The sequence below is a fragment of the Carettochelys insculpta genome, chromosome 14 (genome assembly GCF_033958435.1).
Source record: "Carettochelys insculpta isolate YL-2023 chromosome 14, ASM3395843v1, whole genome shotgun sequence".
NCBI lineage: Eukaryota > Metazoa > Chordata > Testudines > Carettochelyidae > Carettochelys > Carettochelys insculpta.
The window spans coordinates 872,852-887,016 of record NC_134150.1 but is presented as its reverse complement, the minus strand read 5'-3'; the positions used below and the strand labels follow the sequence as shown (position 1 = coordinate 887,016).

The following is a 14,165-nucleotide window of genomic DNA, read 5'->3' as shown; positions in this document are numbered from 1 at the left end:
TGCCTTAGAGTTAAAGAGACTCAAGATTTTAGGTACAGAATGATCTTTAAACTCACTAGGTTGTAACTGGAGGGAAGGTGACAGGAGAAATCTACAGTCTGAGTATCCAGAAGCTATTTTAAATCTAGAATTATTAGCAGTACAAATAAACAGGAACAGATCTAGCCCACTGCTTGGCAGGTGTGCTAATGTAGTACTGTTCTCTACTGTGTAAGCCTGTGCTGCATCTTCCCTGCCCCGGGCCAGGTGCCATCAGTGATGGAGGTCACACCACATCTCTTGGAGACTGACCATGCTCTTGGTAGTCTCACGCTTCCACCAGGCTGTGCCTAGTTGCACCCATTCGCTGCTCTTCTCCTCTCAGGGGTTCTGGAGTTCTGGGCACCCACGTCAGTAGTTTGCCGTCTAGCTGCACTGCACTGTATTGCTACTTTTCCTGCTCTGGGTAGGTGCTCCCTGTGGGGCGGTACACAGCAGCATGCGCTCTTCCAGGCATGAGAGCTTGGCAGAGGCACACAGAATACCCACTACCCAAGTCCTGCTGGGCTGTGGTTCCTCCCCACCCCCACCAAGAAGAATAGTTTGGGCATTTCTTGCTGACATTCCACTTACTGCTTCCACCCAATTGGCTGGCTGTTATCTCAGCTGGAGGAACCTGCCAGCTTGCTTAGTACCTTCCATTAAATCTTGGGGAGGAGGAAGGGAACAGGGCTGATTGTTTGTATTCTGGCAGGGGCACCATTAGCTTGTTAACTCAGTTGCTGGGTAGTGGAGTAAACTGTAGAGTGGCCTGCCTGCATGCCTCGACACCCCTCTGCTCTAGGAATGGGCTCACAACAGCAGAGGACTAAGGGAAGTGGGAGAGGAATTCTGAACCCTGGAGTGGGCAAACACTGGCTGTGCAAGGTTACCAGTACTAACTTGGCCCATTCTCCTGGGACTGGGGCTACAGTCTTGGGGCTTGTCCTCAGGGGCCACTTGTTCAGTTATACTTGCACAGCTGGACCAGTGTAAGCTCCAGGGTTCAGGGAGACACTTTGCTTAAGCCTCTTCCAAAGGGAGAGGCTCTCTACCAAAGCAGTAATGTCCCCATGGAGTTACAGCAGCATTACTGGAGCAGTTGAAATTCCCACCCTGCCCCATAACAGGATCTCTTCCCCATGAGGTCCTCTTAAAGAGCTAGAGCCCAATTTTCCAGGCCACAAAGTAGCTGCACCCAACCCCTAACTTTTAGGAAGGGTTTGCAGGTCTTAGCAGCTGTGACAGTCAAGCCAATAGTGGAGTGTTCTTGAAAACTTACATTGCCATCCCTCAAGACTAGCAGGGCCAAGGCCCCCAGCTTGCTTTGGGGAATGAACTGTCTCAGCTGGGACAGCAGCCAGGCTACCAAGTGACATCTGCTCCCGCAGGGAACTGAGATTCAACTATTTACAGAGGAGCCCTTTCTTGAGCCGGCTGCACTGCTGCTGAGACAAACTAAGCAAGTCGCTGTGGTGGTCACTCTCAGTCAGCATGTAAACAGGCAGTCCAGGAGCTGCTAGGAGGGGCTTTGCGTAAAGCTAGACACTGAGGGATTTAGCTGAGTACGTGAAGGGAGAGAGGAGCTATTTAATAGGAATTGTAGGCCCCAGTTTCTCCCCCTTCTGATTGGCATGTGTAGTAGGTCTCAGGAGGGGGGCCTGTTCGTTTTGTGTCCCTTGCCAGCAGTCTCTCCATCACTGTGTCCACAGGCAGAGGAACAGTCTGATCCCACTGTTCTCTGGAGGCCTGGAATGCCAGGCCAAGGTAGGTGTCCAGCGTTAGGTCATCAATAGCAGGATCAATGGTACAGAAGGCTGTCTTCAGATCGTCCACTTTCACCTCCCTGCGTACAAAAGCAAGCCAAACAACCCTCTGATGTCTGGCCAGGAAATCATTGCAGCCTTGGGGAGCAAGGGCCCTTCCCCATCCGCCCAGCAGCCTTTGGTATTGCTGACTGAAGAGGCCGCTGAAGTTGCAAAGTCAAGTTCCCAGGGTTTGGAATGGTCAGAAGTAGGGCTATCTGCACTGCTTTCATCCCGAGTTCTCAGCACTCAGGCTACTCCTCCCCCAAGTTCATGCCCAGGATGGAGGGTACTGAGAGGGCGAACAGCTGTTCTGTTTTGTCTTCTCGTCAGTCGTCAGTGTGTGTGGGCCCCAGACTGTTTTCTGCTATTCACCAGCACTGCTCTTTCTGAGCCACTGCTTTCCTTGAGGGATTTCTGTGGTGCTCCTCTCTAGAGAGAGAGCTGCATGCTCACTGACTTTCTGAACAAGCTGGGAGGTGACAGGGTGGTACTTACCCCAGTGTCAGAAACGTGTGTGGCACCGGGGTGGTGGGAAGCTGCTGCCCTGGTGTCCTGCTCAGTTTCCCAGCTCGGCAAGCAGAGGGGAGCCAGGCTGCCACCTGGTTCCCAGCTCCCCACCACTCTGGGGACAGGGAAACTGCTCCTGTCAGGGGCAGCAGCCAAGAGTCAGGCTGCCAACCCTGACAGGAGCAGTCTCCCCGCTCCCATCAGGGACAGCAGCCTGACTCTGCTGCTGCCAGGACAGGAGCAGGAAACGGCTTCTGTCAGGAGCAGCAGTCACATTAACCTGAGAGACATGCAACTTGGTTGTGCATATCTTGAGGGTTTACTGTAGCCATGTGGCAGAGGTGTGGCTCAACATAATTTCTGCAGGGCAACATTCAACTGCCTTCCCCATGAGACAACCCTGTCTCTTCCTGCAAGCCCTGGCCTCATTCGCTGCACGCCTGCCAGGTCTGCCAGAAATTAACATGGGGTTCCCCAGCCAGCAGCCTCTTTCGCTGTACCACAGTCATGCCTCTCCAGAACTGGTCCGTCCTGTGCACTGACCCGCCAAGGGCCCAGGAGAAAGAGCATGTGCTCAGGTAATTAACGCCTGTCTCAGAATGTCAGGGGCAGGGAAGGAGTTGCCCTTAATTCTGACACTGCCAAAGTTTTGCATGCTGGATTATGCAAACTTCATTTTTTGGTGGGGCCTGGGTAAGTCGGAGGTACCCAAAAAACCAAGTGAAAAACACGATTCCGCCTTGCGGCACATGCCTGACCCTTGTGGGTGGTCAAGAGCGCTGGAACTGCTAGCGCTAGAGCACAGACCTCAGGCACATCTGCTGAGTCACTGAGCAGTAGCAGGTTGTGAAGCTCCATGGGGAGCAGGAGGGCTGCTGCTGCTTTCACAGCTGTGACCGACAGCAGGGCCCTGGGGGAACTCGGGCACCTCAGTCTCCATGTCCAGCTCAGCAGGGGTGTGCTCTCTAGGGGGTGCAGATGGCTCTGCCCACTCTCCCCCCACCATTCCTGATTTCTCCTCTGTCTCCTGTTCCAACTACAGCTCTTCCCCAGCCCAGGCTCTGTCCCACTCTCCACTTCCCAAAGTCCTTACCCAGCGCTCCCAGTCTCACCTCCCCTGATTCCCAGTCTCTCATTCAGCTCTTTGTCCACAGTTCCTTGCTGAGACAGGCCAAGTTCTGCCCCCTCTGTCTCCACTTGCAATCTCTCCAGCACCTGGCCTCCAGTCCCACTTCCCCACTCCCTCTTCCTTGGTCTGTCTGCTTCCTGGTTTGCTCCTTCAGGGCACTCTGCCAATCGTTCCTCCATCCCTCCTCCAGGTTCCTCGCCCCAGACTCCTTGGTTGGCTGCTCGGTTGTCCCTCTGCACCTCAGCTTCTCAGCATGTCTCACCTCCCCCATTTGTCTCCACAAATCCTTGGTCCCAGATTTCCATCCCACCTGACTCAGCTGATCTTGCTGCCAGTTGGCTGCACCCACCACAGCATTTCCTGGCAGTCCAGGAAGCAGGGAGAGAACATGGGCTTTGAACAGCTCAGCTACTCACGGCACGTGCCCCAGCTCGTTCCTTAGCTCTTGCAGGTACTCCTGCTTCTCGCTAGCATACTGGCTGTAGAGCTTTGCAACAAAGGGCTCTGCATTGCCCTCCTCATCCTGAAAGAGACAGGGGGGAGCCCTCAGCACCCGAGCCTTGTGCTTGTGCTCTGCTCTGCTGGAAGCCCCCGCGGGGCGGGGGCAAACCAACCTGGGGGCATGGGGCTATTGTAATGGCCAGGCCATTCACCTAAGCAATATCTTCTGTATCCAGCTGCTGCCTTGCATCTCAGGGCCATGGCAGTAATTACATCGCCTTTGCATGTCCACAGTGCACGTTTTGTGTCAGTGGTGCATGGCTGCCCCAGGGCACTTGCTGTGGCTGTACTGCTAAGCAGAGGTGGGAAAAATACCCCAAAAGTGACTTGAGTTAAAGTGCAGCTCCCTTCACTTCTGAATACTTGAGTACAATGTAGATGTGCCATGTGTGAATGTACTTTTACTTAAGTAGTTTTCTGGGGGGGCCCCCAGTAATTTGTTCTAAGTTCAGTTCCCCCCCCAGCCCCCCACACAACTGCACTTTTACTAAAGTCACTTTTTGGGTACTTTTCCGACTTCAGCAGTTCAGGGCCAGTATGTGATGGTTTCTGAAAGTTAGCAACAGTTGAAAGATGTGTCTCTAGGGACACGGTGGCACCCTAGCTACATAAACCAAAGTGGAAATGATGTTAAGCTGGTGTGGAGGGCACTGGCGGCAGCTGACAGAGTTAGGGTGATGTATGCTGTTTTATGTCCCCCTAACCCTGTAGTGTGGGCCAGGCCTGAGTCGATTCAGCATGAAGGGCTGGGATGTAAGAGCCAAGCCTGGCTTCAGCTGTGGCTTTCCTTAGAAATGGTGCAGCTTACCTGCCATGATGTTCCTGGGCCTGTGCCCTGCTAACTTCCTTCCAATGGCACATGCCAGGAGGCCAGTGACTGGGGGCAGCCCCAGCCCTGGTCGATTGTCAGCCCAGGAAGGGAGAAGGGGATTAGTTAAGCCAGTAAGGGGCTCCATAGAGTGGGACTGCAGGGAGAGAAGGAGGAGGGGCAGTGTCCATGGAGACAGGAGCTGCAGGTGGGAAACCCCAGCAGGGTGTCTGGGCAAAAGCCCCAGTTGGAAGGTTGTGCTTTTGGGAGTGTCTAAGACTCCCTGCTTTTCATGAGCCTGTATAATTAATTAGACGTCCAAAATCTCCACTATATTGTATCTGATGAAGGAGGTCTTTGCTCACGAAAGCTTGTGCTCCAAAATATCTGTTAGTCTATCAGGAGCCACAGGACTTGTTTTTGAAGATACAAACTAACACGGCTCCCTCTCTGATACACGTCAGTCTCTGGGTGGCTTTCAGGGCACATGTTCTAGGATGGGATGGCTGTTTCATCCTTACACACGTCCCAACCGGTCTTCCCTGGATTGTTACACTAAACTCAAGGGCAGAGTAAAGAAACTGCAGCCTACCTCAGAGAATAAGGATCTGTACTCAATGAGGTCTTCTGGGCTGCCTGCCTTGTACCTGCTTGCGTCTATTAGCTCTTGGAGCTGCTCACTGCTTTTCAAGGGAAATGCTGCTCTCAGTGTGCTGCTGCATTCAGAGAGAGAGAGAGAGAGAGAGAGAGAGGGACCACCACCACAAATCAGGCATGTGTGGTACAACAGTGTGTGCTTGGAGACATGCTCAGAGCCTGGCTGGGCCCTCTGACCCAAGGGTGCACACCAGCATACCAGCGCTCCAGGAGCAGGTGGCCAAGCTCACCCTTAGCAATGGAGGCAGGAGCATCAGAAGCGTTCGGTTCCTGTTCAGGCACCAGCACAATTGCCACAGCTACGTGAGAGGTCAGCATGTGGTTGCATGCTGAGTGCCGAGCTTTTTGGGGAATCGGCCCAATGGGGAGTGCTGACAGCTAGTCAGCCTGTTCCCATATAACCAGCAGTGCTGTAGAGAGGCATATGTTCCTAGTAGCCAGACTAGGGTAAGTGGCTTCCCCCTGACTTCAGTGGCTAGTTGCAATGTTGGGACATCTCCCAGGGAACCACTGCAATCTGGCACTTCTCAGGTCCTATTACACTTGCTTAACTGGGCAATGATCAGCAAAAGTGATTCTGAGAGCAGAATTTTCAGATGTGCTTTGTGCCTGTAATCCTAAGGCCCTGGGCTCCCAACTGGACACAAACACATGGCCACACTCCATGAGAGCTTTGTGTGGGGGTGCTGGGCTGGTGCTGTTGGAAATCAGCTCCAGACTGTAGGTGCTGAATGTGAGGGATCCTCTGCCCCCCACAATCTATGAAAATTGGCTTATGAATATAAACATGCATAACTCAGTAATCCTTTTAATAAAATACCTCATGTAAGCCATTGATTTTAATGTTACGATTGGCTGGATCTGTAGATTCTGTTTTGGTGCATGTGTTGTTCTGTGTGAGATTAGGAATATAAGTCTGCTTATAGTTTTAAATATTCTGAGGAGAGCCATTACTCCTGTCCTACTCCCTGAACCCAGATGGATCAATTTAATGACTTGTAAACAGCACTGTTTGTCTTGTAAGTCTAGAAAGTGGTTGGTGCTAGACAGACGTGTGACCATAACGCCTGGTACTGAAAGCCATTTTGATCCAGTGTTTTTCCATGAGAGGTGGGTTGTGGGAAAAAAGGTTTCCTGCCCTATGCAAAAGCTTGTTTAAGCAATAGGAACTGATCAGTTTTTGTCTGTAGCCTGCCTTGGAATCTGCCTGGCACACCCTAAGAGGAACACAGAACTCTGACAGGTTTGGACCCAAATCAAAGCAGAAGAACAGCTCTGGTTTGAAGATTTTTATCTGACATGAGAACAGCTATTTAGGGTAAGAATCTACATGTGATAAGTTTATTAGGGAAGTTAGAACTAGCCATGTACTCTCATTTTAATTTAGTTACTAACTTTGATCTGTTTGTTGTCACTTCTAATCACTTCAATGTACTCTTTATGGTTAATACATTTTTTTTTGTTTATGATCAGGTCCAGTGTAAATAATTATTACCTGGGGCAGAGGTCCATTACTACGTATACCTCCCTTTCATTGATTGGGGACTCACCTGTTGAGCCCTCCCTATGGAAAACTTTTGTGCAGTATGAGACAGATTTATCTGGGGGTTTGTTCCCTTTTGCGGGGATGGTTTCCTGGGTGCTGTGCCCTACAGCTGCATCCTCCCAGAGCTGAAGTAAGTTAGTGTCTACATTGCTCTGTTGGGAAGAAAGTAATCCCAATTCTGTGTTTGTCTGGGGGAGAGCAGATGGTCTGGCCCAGCTACACAGGGTGGTGTGGAGCCCTGGGGAGCAGAAAGACAGGTGTCAGTGGCTTGATCAACACACCTGCAAACATCCCAAATGGACTTCTGTGACCTACAAATATGTCCTAAGCACTAGAGAAAATCAGGCCTTCAATGGGAATTTGTTTCACCTGTGCCAGTAGTACACAGCGGGGACTCCTTTCACCCGTGCCCGTGCTACAGGTCAGGAACTCCTTTCACCCGTGCCCGTGTTACGGGGCAGGGACTCCTTTCACCTGTGCCCGTGTTACGGGGCGGGGACTCCTTTCACCCGTCCCAGTGTTACGGGGTGTCTGTGTTGCTATAAGCTAGAACCTGGTGAGATGGTATTTGCAAAGTGTCAATCTGTCGCCTTCAGATGGACTCGTAACCGACGCTGTGCAGGGTTATCTGAGACAGGCTATAGCCCAGGAAAGGGAGCGAGATATGGTGCCATGGGATTCGTGTTCTCTGCTGCCACATGGCCAGCTCGGGCATGTCACTCCATAGGGGAGAGAACTCGTCAAACCTGCCTGTTGGGGTTCCCCCAGCACAACTTGTGACTCGCCCATTCCCTGGCCTTGTCGGGGCACGGGGCACCCATCTCCTGAAGTTCTGAGCTTTTCTACACTTGGCTTACGCGGCTGCAGCACTTCTTACCTGAACTGCTCAGTGGTGAGTGTCCCACTGTTTGAACTGTCGCTGTCAGTCAGCTCCTTCAGCAGGTTGCAGATGAGCTGGTTCTGGCTATGGTATAGTGCTTCATCCACCTGGGAAGCAGCAAGGGGCCACAGGTCACTGACAGTACCACACAGGCCCAGCCTCCCGCCACAGTTGGGAAAAACTGGGCATGAACGGGGAAGATGCCCCAGGCCTTCAGCTGGCTGTACCCGGAGGCAACACCTCACTTCCACCCAAGCCTCTCCCAGTGACTCACAAATAATTAAGAAGGCCATGTGCCTCCCAAGGCTGTATTATAATTGTTTGCTGTAGAAGGCCCACCCTTGCAAAGGTGCTGTAATGTACTGGGCTAGGGAAGAGCAGCCCCCTCTGAGGGGGAGCGCCACACTCGTGAAACCACCATGATGCACAACACACCGAGGCAGCAGACAGATCTTCCTGGAAAACCCCACCTGCAAGTCAGCTTCTTGGCCAGCAAAGGATGGAGCCTTGTGTGGTGTCTAGGCCTCTTGCCCACCCTTGAGCGGGTATGGAACACCTCAGCTGCTGCATGCGGTACCCAGAGTGGCCTGGTGCAGCATAAGTCTCATGTTGTTGGCTCTTGGTGCTGTAGGAGCACAGCTCGAGGTATGAGGAGTTTCCCATCTCTGTAGACTGGGCGGGGGGGATTGAGCCCTGTGGGTCTGCCCAACTCCTCGCAGCACTGCAGCTGAGAGCCCTGCTGTTTTGTGGATTGTGCAGGCAGTGTAAGAGTTGAGATATCTGGGAATGAAGGGGGCTAGAAATAAGTAACTGAGCAGACTGTGGCTGCCTGACATCAGGCAGAGGGTGAGGTGCGATCGGTGCTCTGAATAGAACAGGGGCCTGCCAATCAGCACCAAGACTTTCCACAACGTACTGAGCACCCTCACTCTCATTAGTCGTGTCTACACGTGCACGCTACTTCGAAGTAGTGGCACTAACTTCGAAATAGCGCCCGTCACGGCTACACGTGTTGGGCGCTATTTTGATGTTAACATCGCTGTTAGGCGGCGAGACGTCGAAGCCGCTAACCCCATGAGGGGATGGGAATAGCGCCCTACTTCGAAGTTGAATGTCGAAGTAGGGCACGTGTAGCCGATCCGCGTCCCGCAACATCGAAATAGCGGGGTCCGCCATGGTGGCCGTCAGCGGAGGGGTTGAGAGACGCTCTCTCTCCAGCCCCTGCGGGGCTCTATGGTCAGCGTGTGCAGCAGCCCTTAGCCCAGGGCTCCTGGCTGCTGCTGCTGCAGCTGGGGATCCATGCTGCATGCACAGGGTCTGCAACCAGTTGTCGGCTCTGTGGATCTTGTGTTGTTTAGTGCAACTGTGTCTGGGAGGGGCCCTTTAAGGGAGCGGCTTGCTGTTGAGTCTGCCCTGTGACCCTGTCTGCAGCTGTGCCTGGCACCCTTATTTCGATGTGTGCTACTTTGGCATGTAGACGTTCCCTCGCAGCGCCTATTTCGATGTGGTGCTGCACAACGTCGATGTTGAACGTCAGCGTTGCCAGCCCTGGAGGACATGTAGACGTTATTCATCGAAATAGCCTATTTCGATGTTGCTACATCGAAATAAGCTATTCGATGTAGGCTTCACGTGTAGACGTAGCTATTGTAAGCCAGGGGATGTGCAGGTGCTCAGCTCCCTACAGGACTGGTCCCCCATTTCCTTTACATGGACACGCAGCTTCCTGGGCCACTCACCTTCCCACTCAGTATGTCATAGAACAAGCTCATGGCTTCATTTGATCGGTACAGCTTGATGTTTTCATAGATGGTGTAAGTCCAGTCAAAGGCCAGGGAGTCTCCATACCTCTTCTGGAGGTAGCTAAGAAAGAACTCTGAAAGGCTGGATTGCTTCCCTTTCTGCAATAAACCAGACAGCTGCTCCAGAAAACACACTCAGGCTGGAGGGGGCCAGGGGTGGGGGGTCCTTTCAGAGCTACAAATGCCAGAGAAGACCCCAGCCACCATCCTCCTGGCTTGAAGAAGAACTCCAGCTTTCCCCTAGATCTGAGCAGTGGATATCACTTCCTGTCCCCAGACAGAGGACAGCCCCATGGCCACTCTTCAGTTGGGCATGAGCAATACATCTCTGCCCACTCCACGCTTGTAGGGCCCTCCCTGCCCCATCGGAATTTGCACACCCCACCCTCCACCAGCACATCTGGGCACTGTCCTGCAGGCCAGAGGGCTGGTCAGATGTCCCCAGCCTACCAGCACACGCAGCCCTGCCAGCCTGATCTCTGGTCTGGAGATGCGTGCAGAGTGCTGGTACCCATGTTGCGCCAGAGCCTTTCCTGGCTCATCCTACTCAGCACAGAGTACTTGTAGCTGCCCCAAGGTCCTGTTGCTCTCTGCATTTTTAGTAGGCTGCATGATACTTTGGGGGGTGTGATTTCTGGCTGTTCACGGCACGTGCCAGGATGGCTGGCCCAACAGCAAGGCCACGCACAGCTCTTGGTTAGAGGAGTGCCAGCACTCCCCCGGCTAGCAGCCTGCAGGTGCACAAGAGAGATGCTGGGGACTGGAAGAGAGCAAAATGACTTGCTCCTATGCAACAGCCTCTTGACCAGGTTGGAGAGAGACAGGGACTGTGGCTTGGGTGCAGGCTGGGCTCCCCTTCCAGCCAGCAGGACTGTCCTGGCAGATGACAGCAAGGAATCGAGTGGGTTTTAGGTAGGAAAAGAAGAGGATGGATAACCTGCTGATCTGCTGAAACTTTCTCTTTCCAGATCTCCTTTAGGATGTTCACCACGTCCTTTTTGCTCAGCTTCTTGTTCTTCACCTGGCCTTCGAATCTCAGGTACAGAGGGACCTTGTCCCCTTTGCCCTAGATAATGCCAGAGACAGACCAGTCTTCACCTCAGGTAACAAGGAAGCTATGTCCATAGACTAGAGAGCCATGGAAAAGGTTTGTGCCTCTTGGGAGCCAGCTGGGACAGTTTCTTCCTCCCAGTGTTTCACAGGGGGCCTGGTGCCACAATGCAGCCACCAGGGTGGACCTGAATCATTTGGAGGCTTCATGAGGCACATCTTCTGTTTCCCCCTTGCAGTAGGCTGCACAAATGACTTTCCTTGGGACTCCCATCCCAACCCCACTGCCCCCACACAGCCATTGGCACAACTTCTGGGTTTGTCTCAGAGTACAAGGTGATGTTCCCGAGACGCAGGCAGTGAGAGTGATGTACACTGGCTGTGTAACCCTCCAGCTCGTACTAGGGGCAAGGCTATTTCCCTGATCTCTGCCTGGCAGGTTGATGGGAGCACTGGGGATCACTCAACCTGGTCTGCATTCTGGGGGAAGTTTAAGAAGTCTGCTGAATAGCTGCTAAAGACAGAGTCCCTTCTTTCTAACTTAGCCACAAAAAGGGACAAGGGCTTCAGCATAACAAAAGTGGGGGAGATCCATCAGGCCTGATGTGGAGGAAAAAACCACTAAAGCTCCTAGAGGAAGAACAGGCAGGTGGTGAGGAGCAATCAGCAGCTCTTAAGGGCAGGCAAAAGGAAATCTGAATCCACATGTGACAGATCAGCACTTTAGTACCATCTGAACACTCACAACATGACCACCTAGATTTCACGGAGCTGCTTGTTTGTTAGGGAGGCACCAGCAAGAAGATCTCTATGGCTGTGTCTACACTAGCCCCAAACTTTGAAATGACCACGCAAATGGCCATTTCGAAGTTTACTGATGAAGCGCTGAAATACATATTCTGCGCCTCATTAGCATGCAGGCGGCCGTGGCACTTTGAAATTGACGCGGCTTGTTCAGACAGGGCTCCTTTTCGAAAGGACCCCACCTACTTCCAAGTTCCCTTATTCCTATGAGCAGATGGGAATAAGGGGACTTCGAAGTAGGCGGGGTCCTTTCGAAAAGGAGCCCTGTCTGGACGAGCCGCACAGTGGCGAGCCACGTCAATTTCGAAGTGCTGCGGCCACCCGCATGCTAATGAGGCGCTGAATATGTATTTCAGCGCTTCATTAGTAAACTTCGAAATGGCCATTTACATGGCTATTTCGAAGTTTGGGGCTAGTGTAGACACAGCCTATGTGATGCAGCATTTGTCACTTGTATATTTGAGGACTAGGGAAGACGGTGGCAAAAGTGTGGCTAGCACAGGTCACAAGCAATAGGCAGTGTCTGGCAGGGAGAGGAGGGCTCCCCTCGTCCGGTGACTCCTGGGCAACAGTTCCTTAACTAGTACTTTGTATTTGCAGTAGGTGCTGGTAAATCTCAACTTGGAGATTTATTCTCCTAGCAAGAAGGTAACTCTGTCCTTGGTCTAAGTCTTTCAGAAGCTGACAGCTCTAACACTCTGGTCTTTAGGTGCTGATATCCCAGCCAGGAATGGGAAAGGCTTTTTCCTACTTTGCTGTATCACCAGAGCAAAAGAACCAAGAAGGAAACAGCCCTACCAGCCCAGGGAAAGTGTCCTTCTCCTTCAGCACTCCTGTTCCTATTTCCTCCAGAAGCACATCCACCAGCTTGTCACTGGTCTTCCCCTCTTCCAGATAGCTCCACCGCTCAGGCCCCCCAGAAATCACCTCTGCAAGAGCAAAACCAGACTGAGCTGGTGAAGGGGGGAAGCATGTCCTCCCGTTGGGTGTAATGCTTGGGTGTTAGATTAGCACAGATCTCAATCAGTGCTCAGCCTGTATGTTTAACACACAATCCGAAATGAGATCCAGCAAGCCCGCCAACCCACCTCCTCAATACAACCCAACGGGAAAAGGGGCTTTGCACCATGCCCAGAGGTTAGCAAATGAAACAATTCACAGCACTTCAAGAGGGGACATCCAAAGCAAAATCAGCATTGAACGGTTGGCACCTGCGCACTTTGCCCAGTCAGGCCGGGGCGTGGAGCTGCGCTGAACTTGCTGGAGTTCATTGTAGAAGTGGTCTCGCTCTTCCACAGCCTCTCGGTGGACTTCCAGCAGAGTGTCATACTCCCTTCGGAGGTCCTCAAAGTCCTTCTGAAGGACTTCCATCTAAAATAAGGCAGAGTGGGACAGAGAGAAGTCAGTGTTGGAAGGCTCTGAGCCTCTCTGGGTTATCCAGCCCCTTTTCCGGCTGAAATTTACACCCAAGGAGGTTGAGTGTCAGTGAGTTCAGGGTAGTCCACAGCCTTCTAGAGGCGTGGAGGTGAAGCTCCAGGAGATACCTGCCCCAAGGTGCAATGCTCCACTTGGGCAACCAGATCAAGCAGAGCATCGTAGATGGGGACCTGTAGTCTCAGAATGCTCCTGCGCTGATGAGAAATTGCAGCTTTCTAAAGACAAGCTGCAAAGACTCTTTGTAAAGGGTTTTCATGGTGTCACGGGGCCTTGAATGGGGCTTTGGTTTTCTATTCCTTAACGAAAAGGTCTCAGGGACCTGTGGCACTGGCAGACCAGGCACAAGCTCATGCCATGGGCCCAGGCCTCAGTTGATATTGACAAGTACCTTGCTAGAGTCAGTCTGGTTCCCTCTGTGTGTTAGCATTGTTGAAATAGGTGTTAGAATGGTAAGAGAGGTTAGTGTTTAGACATTACTGGATGCTTGTGAGTTGCTGCCTGCATTCATCTCACCATCACAGAATCATGGAATCCTAGGGCTGGAAGGGACCTCAGGAGGTCATCAAGTCCAGCCCCCTGCCTAGAGCAAGACCAACCCCAACTCAATCATCCCAGCCAGGACTTTGTCAAGATGGAACTTATAAACCTCTAGGGATGGAGATTTCACCACCTCTCTAGGTAATGCATTCCAATGCTTCACCACCCTCCTGGTGAAATGGTTTTTCCTAATATCCATCCTACACCTCTCCTTCTGTAACTTCAGACCATTGCTCCTTGTTCTGCCATCTGTCACCACTGAGAACAGCCTCTCTCTATCCTCTTTATCCCATATGAAGCAGTAATATTGTGTTTTAGCATTTGCATTGCAAGCTTGAGTAACTGGGTAAAACATCAGATGGAGAGACGTTAACTAGTGTGAAATGCTGGCCTCCAACAGAGATTTTTATATCTGGCCCAACAAGGAAGGCCCATTTGCAGATAGGTAAGACTTGGTTTACTCTCCTCACACTGCATGAAGGGGAGTCCTGCAAGTGAATTCTTCCTACCAGCTGAGTTTGCAGCTCTATGCAAAAGTAGGGAAGGGAGTTAAAAGCCCCAAGGAGGAACTGCATCTTTAGGCTACTTGGACTTTGGGGAAACAGGCATGAGCAAAAGTTCTGCAGCAGCTTAGCCTGGGTTAGCCCTAAAGGACATACAGAATTTGTGTACCACAGAAGC

The 14,165-nt window shown here is 52.0% G+C and overlaps 1 protein-coding gene across 4 annotated transcripts in view; it reads right to left on the bottom strand.

Moving 5' to 3' along the window:
• Nucleotides 1-56: 56 nt before the first annotated feature.
• The window catches only part of TSNAXIP1 (translin associated factor X interacting protein 1), a 28,468-nt gene continuing 14,359 nt past the window's right edge, over nt 57-14,165 (bottom strand). For 2 of the 4 annotated variants that reach the window (XM_075008646.1, XM_075008647.1), the window contains exons 5-12: nt 12,722-12,881; nt 12,309-12,439; nt 10,594-10,722; nt 9,594-9,755; nt 7,852-7,961; nt 5,364-5,487; nt 3,879-3,985; nt 57-1,864 (exon numbers count right to left, since the gene is read on the bottom strand). In XM_075008646.1, coding sequence (XP_074864747.1) covers nt 1,609-1,864; nt 3,879-3,985; nt 5,364-5,487; nt 7,852-7,961; nt 9,594-9,755; nt 10,594-10,722; nt 12,309-12,439; nt 12,722-12,881 — 1,179 coding nt within the window. In that variant the 3' untranslated portion in view covers nt 57-1,608. The remainder of the gene's footprint in view (nt 1,865-3,878; nt 3,986-5,363; nt 5,488-7,851; nt 7,962-9,593; nt 9,756-10,593; nt 10,723-12,308; nt 12,440-12,721; nt 12,882-14,165) is intronic. The other 2 variants (XM_075008649.1, XM_075008648.1) reach the window with 2 other exon arrangements.